The sequence below is a fragment of the Halyomorpha halys genome, unplaced genomic scaffold (genome assembly GCF_000696795.3).
Source record: "Halyomorpha halys isolate HHAL.00 unplaced genomic scaffold, Hhal_1.1 Scaffold372.1, whole genome shotgun sequence".
Lineage (NCBI taxonomy): Eukaryota > Metazoa > Arthropoda > Insecta > Hemiptera > Pentatomidae > Halyomorpha > Halyomorpha halys.
Window position 1 is genome coordinate 52,163 of NW_027116001.1, and position 6,317 is coordinate 58,479.

Genomic DNA, 6,317 nt, shown 5'->3' on the forward strand with positions numbered 1-6,317 from the left:
TCACGAAAATATATTTCATGTTTTTATACATAAATAATAATAAATTTACAAAAGCATTGCAGATTAAGTGATTCTAATGGATTTTCGTAAAAACTTTTATGTACTCTACCATTTTGTTCAATAATTTCTGGGATAAGTAGAAGTGGATATATTATTAAATGTCCTACAGTCCTCCCAATGGATCAATATGAAGCCCGGTCGATTCCACGCTGGTTGGATTGACTTCCATTTCGTGACAGTCCCACGGAATGAAAACTTGACCTTTCCACACTGGTTAGAATAATTTCTAAATCTGCATGATTGCCGGTGTGTCAGAAATGGTTAGATAGAGGGTCAACAAAAAGAGGTGAATAGACATAAAATCAATATAGTTTCTTCATGTCTACAAAGTAAAATTCCAATTAAAATTTTCAATTCTGAATATAGGAATTCTCTTCATTTCATGCCTGAATACCCTTATCTTAATTAAGAAGTGAACATAAATCGGATATGATCAATATTTATAATATCTCTTAGTATTACTTTTCTAAAATTACTCCAATAAAGACGCTCTTCTTTCTTGCATTTTAATTAATAAAATTGAATTCCTAATGAAAGTATATATATTTTCTGTTATTTTTGCATGATTTGATTTCTCACCCTTATGACCTCTTTGGCTTAATACTACTGAATCTCTTTAAAGTATCGATAGTTTAACCTCACAGTATAACAGTTCTAAATACTTCTGTTTATAAACTTACTTAAGTTCTTTCAGTTAATAAGTCACGTTTGTTGTTAGTAACATTTCTAATTCTTTTTATTTAGTATAAAATGGATGACGATTATGATGATGATAGGCCATGGGATGGAGAAATGGGAGATGATGTGAGTTTTATTCAATTCATAAATTTTATACCAACAATATTTTATTTAATGTTATTGTGATTATCCCTGAGTATGTTTTCACATTACAGTCAGATGCTGGTGAGGAGGCTATGGATAATCCCCAAGAAGTTTTGAGGGAATGTTTGGAAAAGTTTAGTACTCCCGACTACATTATGGAACCTGGAATCTTTTCTCAATTAAAGAGGTTAAATGTTATTCTATTCAGAACATTTATATTTTCAATATTATTGGATCCTCATATTAACTTCATTTTTTCAGATACTTTCAAGCCGGAGGGAACCCTGAACAAGTCATTGAGCTGTTGTCTCATAATTATAAAGCTGTTGCCCAAATGGCAAATCTTGTTGCTGAGTGGCTTATTCTTGGAGGTTGGTTTATCTTTTTTATAATGTATAATTTTTTATTTTTTAAGTTATAAGGTGCCTCGTACTTATTTCAAAACGAAATTGAAAACTATGACACGGGCTACAGTCTAGTGTATGAATTGCTTGAATGTATTTTTGTTCATTATATGCTATGCTTTCATAACTTTTATAATTTTCTTCAAGTTTTTTGTATGTTAAGAATTAAAATTTTAAAATATCTTCAAACAGAACACAAATATTTTTAATATTACAAGCTTAAGAGAACTTATTGATGAGCATGAGTTTCTGAGGTGACCTGTATAAACATATATTTGATTTGTTTTATATTATTCCACTGTTTACCAAGAAAAATATTGTATTTCTATAACTTTAGTTGTTTACTAATTGCCTGTCACATTTATTTTTCTTTCTTTAAATTTGAAAAAATTCAAGAAGCCAGAAATCTTGTATTTTTAGTTTAAAGAAATATGTTTAAAAATTAATATTAATTTTTCATTTTAATATATTTATACACCTCATCTATTACCATTTGCAATCAATTGTTTGTAATATAAGATGTGAACAACTAACCAGATTATTAAAATGGATTCAATAAAATAGTTTAAAAAATCTCCTCGATAGCATTAAATACTTGTTGTATTGAATCTTACCTGAATGATGACCTATTTCATTACTCAGAGTTAATCCTATATTGAATCTTAGAAAATTTTGATAGATCCATATTTTATAGTACTGTGTATTAATTTTTTTTCATAGTATAGTTTTGTTCTAGATTTTTTTTACATTTTTAATAATATTAAATTTTCCTTGATTGAACAATGTATAAAGGAAATTCATTGAAGTGACTCTGGATCCTAGACTCTGTGGTCTTCTGAATTGAATTCATACTGCAAATAATTAATAAAAAAAAAAAAAAATCTAGTTACATTCCTCTTAACCAAGTTTTCCCTGTCAGTTTTTTCCTGGTATGTCAGCATTCTCAACACTTTATTTTATCTATTTATCACTTACCTCTACCTAATACTTCATCCAAACTGGACTGAAAATTATTCATATTTAAATCTATCCTAGGACCTCCCAACCTTAGAAACCAAGAAGTATAATACCTATATACTTATATCTAATACTTTCATATTTAATGTTTCAGAATATCTTCATAATTAAGATTTTTAAAAAATTAATTTTCTGATTGTTTTATTTTTAAGGTGTGAAAGTTCAAACTGTCCAAGCTATGGTGGAAAATCATTTAAAGGAAATGATATTGAAAACATTTGATCCTAAGAAGGCTGATACAATTTTTACTGAAGAAGGAGAAGTTGGTTTATGAATATCTAGTTGAATTTTTGTTTTTAATGTTTAAAATTCATATTTTGATTGTATTAATTCTTATTTTTAGACTCCAGCTTGGCTTACAGAAATGATCGATCATCCAACATGGAGATCTCTTATTTACCGTTTAGCAGAAGAATATCCTGATTGTTTGATGCTAAATTTTACAATAAAGGTACCTTTTTAAGTAATAATATTATATTATATATGATGAATATATTTACGTCTCAATAGAGACCTATACTTGTATCTTGCTCAGCAAGTATCGTCTTAAAGACCCCCATGGTGGAAGAGTTAAGAGATCCGCTAATTTTGAAAAATCCATCATATTTTCAACTGTGACCCAATGGTGGGAAAGTACAACCTGAATCTAAACCAACTACCAAATATTTGAAATTGATCTAAATATATTTCATAGTTTTTCACTTTCTTCAACTTACTTACTCTTATTATTTTAATTTTGTTAATGTAAGAAATATTTTATTATTTGTAGCTGATATCTGATGCTGGCTTTCAAGGAGAAATAACTAGTATTTCTACTGCTGCTCAACAAATTGAAGTATTTTCGAGAGTTCTAAAAACAGCAATATCAGGATTTTTAAATACAACTGATGACTGGCAAAAGAGTATTGAAGAGTGTGCCGTAAGTTTCATTAAATATTGGAATATAATTTTATTGGCTAGGAAATGGTGTTTTCCTAGTTCGAACTACAAATTTTAATTTGAGAGCGAATTATTAATTTGATATTGTTTTTGTTATTCTTATGTTCGCTTTGTAATTACTGTTTAAAAGAAGAAGGGGGGCTTTGGTTCAGTCTATTTTGAACCAAGTTAATTGATTCAACATCATGTAACTCTCTAGCAATGATTGAATTAAACCTTTTCAATACCAAAAAAAAAAAAATTAATTTAATGTTAGAGCTATCTGCTAAAAGTATTTGGGGTTCTTCTCTATGACCGCAGTTGACGATGTATTATTCTCTGGCCTTGGTGGCTTGTGAACACGTATGACGATAAGCTATCTTCAAGGGAGGTCACTTTTCTAACTTGTGTTCAGAGTGATGGGAAGAGCTCCAGCACCTCCATTTCACCTTAGATTGTCCTAAACTGTGTCTGTCATGTACTGTCCTAGTTTCCACCAGCTACTGTCATTCTGGGTTCTGCCGCATTGAAGGATTTTTACACTCCTTCAAAACTTTTTTATCAAATTTATTTTTTAAAGTATATAAATTTATTTACTTATGTATTATTTTGTTTTACACACAGTAACATTTTTTGCATTTTCAAAAGATTTTTTTAGTTGATTGTATAAATGAATTCAGTGGCATAAGCGAGTGATGACGTGTCGTCATGGTTAAAAAACGGGTTTTTAAACTTTATTTGGCTAATTACATTTTATACTTTATAATGATGAGAAGATAGTTGACTGTGGATAATAAATATGAGGAGAAGATGGTTGGGGGTGCGGCTAGAGAATAACACAAATAAGTTATAAAAACTTATTTATTAGCGCCAATGTTTTGACCACAATTTCTAGCCTTCATCATGGCTAAGAACAAAAAACATTATAACACCAATAAATAAAGGATGTATAGAATGATAATAAAGTAAATATTTGTTCAGAATGAAAAACGATAAAAATAAAGTAATGAAAGAAGTGAGAAATAAAATGTATATATAGGTAATTAAATATGTAAGTAAAATAACATAATCAATGAAATAAAATTATTACTTTTTTATTTATTATTATTATAATTATATCAAAATACTCTGTTTCCTCACATACTCATTCTGTCTCAAAACTTTCAGAACATTCTATATCATTGAACCATTCCTTTAATTTTGATAATACATCTATAATTGCCACAGTTCATAACCATGACGATAGGCTAATCTCTGAAAGCTTCTATATCCAACTTGAACCTTTTTCCGTCAATTTAAAAACCAACTAACAGAATTTATCTTTAACATATTCCCAAATAGTTAATTTATTAAAACAGTAACAATGTTTACCTTTTTTTTTCCTTATAGTTTATAAACTATTCTTTAATAATTTTTAAATCATTTGTCATCACCCTTTTATACATTTCCTTTTAAAATTCTTATTATCATTAATTATTCTTTCTTCAAAGTAACTTGTTACGTATACTTCATCTGCCAGTAGTTTTTTCATCTCTTTTAACATTGTCCGACGTCTTCTAAGCCAGGTTTGTTATATTTTATTCTGTGTTTTCGTATCTTTCTTTTACCCCCTTCTCCTTCTCTATTCTTTTCTTATTTTTCTTTACCCACATTATTAGTTTTTTTAACCATATAAATTTTTGTCATATTTTCGAAATACTTCCATGTCATACTCAACTTTATATATAACTTTATTTTGTTTCTTTATTGAAATATTTGGCTTACATATTTCATTATGTTATTTTACTTACATATTTAATTACCTATATGTACATTTTATTTCCCCCATTTCATTGCTTTATTTTTATCTATTATCATTCTGTACAATTATTTACTTTAATCATTCTATACATCCTTTATTCACTGGTTGTTATCATGTATTCTGTTCTTAGCCCTGATGAAGGCTAGAAATTCTGGTCAAAACATTAGCACTAATAAATAAGTTTTTATAACTTATTTGTGTTATTGTCTGACAGCACCCTCAACCATCTTTTCATATACTTTATATAAAACTTATTTGATTTGAAATAAAAGAAAATATCACCAAAAAAAATGTGTTTTTACCTGAGTTTCCAGAGGAACCTCTGCAGTCAGTGTTAAGGTTGTTGAAAATTGGGAGATCATAACAAATATGTAGCTTTAGGGCAACCTTTGTTGTCTTTCTAAGAGTCCAATAATAAATGGAAGGGGGAGAGGGATTACTGCCTTCTTATTTTAAAAAGTAACTTTTTGCTCAATACATCCTCATAGTCGCTAGTCATCTCTCAGGATGGTGGTTTATATCTTGACCAAATGTTTGTTATACTGTAAGTCTCATTGATATATCATAATAAAACATTTTGAGAATTTACTTCAAAAAGACCAAAAATGTTCAAGATAAAATTTTATGTTAACACATTACTCTTTAATAACACCACAATAATTTTTTCTGGTACAAAGACAAGATATTTTGCTGTTTGATTGAGATCAGCCTGACTCTATAAATGGAGCTAGATCAACATCGTAAACGTTACAAATGTTCAAAATTCTGGGCTGTTAATTTCTAGCTTCCCTTTGTAGTTTTCTCAATATCACAAAGTTTTTTTTTTCCTTTGGTTAGAAAAAATGGCTTTAGCTTTAAATTTATTTCCTTTTTATTCTGTTAACAATTTATTAAATCTTTTAAATTTCAGAAAATGGTCTGCCATGGTCAGCACACCTATGTTTATTCTCAAGTCTTACTTCATGTACTTTCAAAAGAGAGCAAAGGAGGTTCCATAATGAAGAGATTAGCTCAAGAAATCACTAAATGTGCCCAATCTCAGTGAGTACATCATTTTTTTTTTTCATTTCACTTTATAGTTGAGTTCATTTATTTTATACTATTATTCTTGTTATATCTTTAAACTATCTATTTAAATTAAAATTAAAAGTAATTTATATATTTAAAATAACTTACAACCTTTTTTTTTTTTTAATTGTAAATAAATATGAGGAGAAGATGGTTGGGGGTGCGGCTAGAGAATAACACAAATAAGTTATAAAAACTTATTTATTAGCGCCAATGTTTTGACCACA

General features: G+C 28.3%; 1 protein-coding gene across 3 annotated transcripts in view; it reads left to right on the forward strand.

The window, feature by feature from the left end:
• The first annotated feature begins 713 nt into the window (after positions 1 to 713).
• Positions 714 to 6,317, forward strand: part of TH1 (negative elongation factor complex member TH1) — a 22,935-nt gene continuing 17,331 nt past the window's right edge. For 2 of the 3 annotated variants that reach the window (XM_014422428.3, XM_014422427.3), the window contains exons 1-7: positions 714 to 864; positions 954 to 1,069; positions 1,144 to 1,253; positions 2,456 to 2,565; positions 2,647 to 2,754; positions 3,073 to 3,222; positions 5,933 to 6,063. In XM_014422428.3, the coding sequence (XP_014277914.1) occupies positions 811 to 864; positions 954 to 1,069; positions 1,144 to 1,253; positions 2,456 to 2,565; positions 2,647 to 2,754; positions 3,073 to 3,222; positions 5,933 to 6,063 (779 nt within the window). In that variant the 5' untranslated portion in view covers positions 714 to 810. Of the gene's footprint in view, positions 865 to 953; positions 1,070 to 1,143; positions 1,254 to 2,248; positions 2,348 to 2,455; positions 2,566 to 2,646; positions 2,755 to 3,072; positions 3,223 to 5,932; positions 6,064 to 6,317 lie in introns of those variants that run through there. The other variant, XM_014422429.3, reaches the window with a different exon arrangement.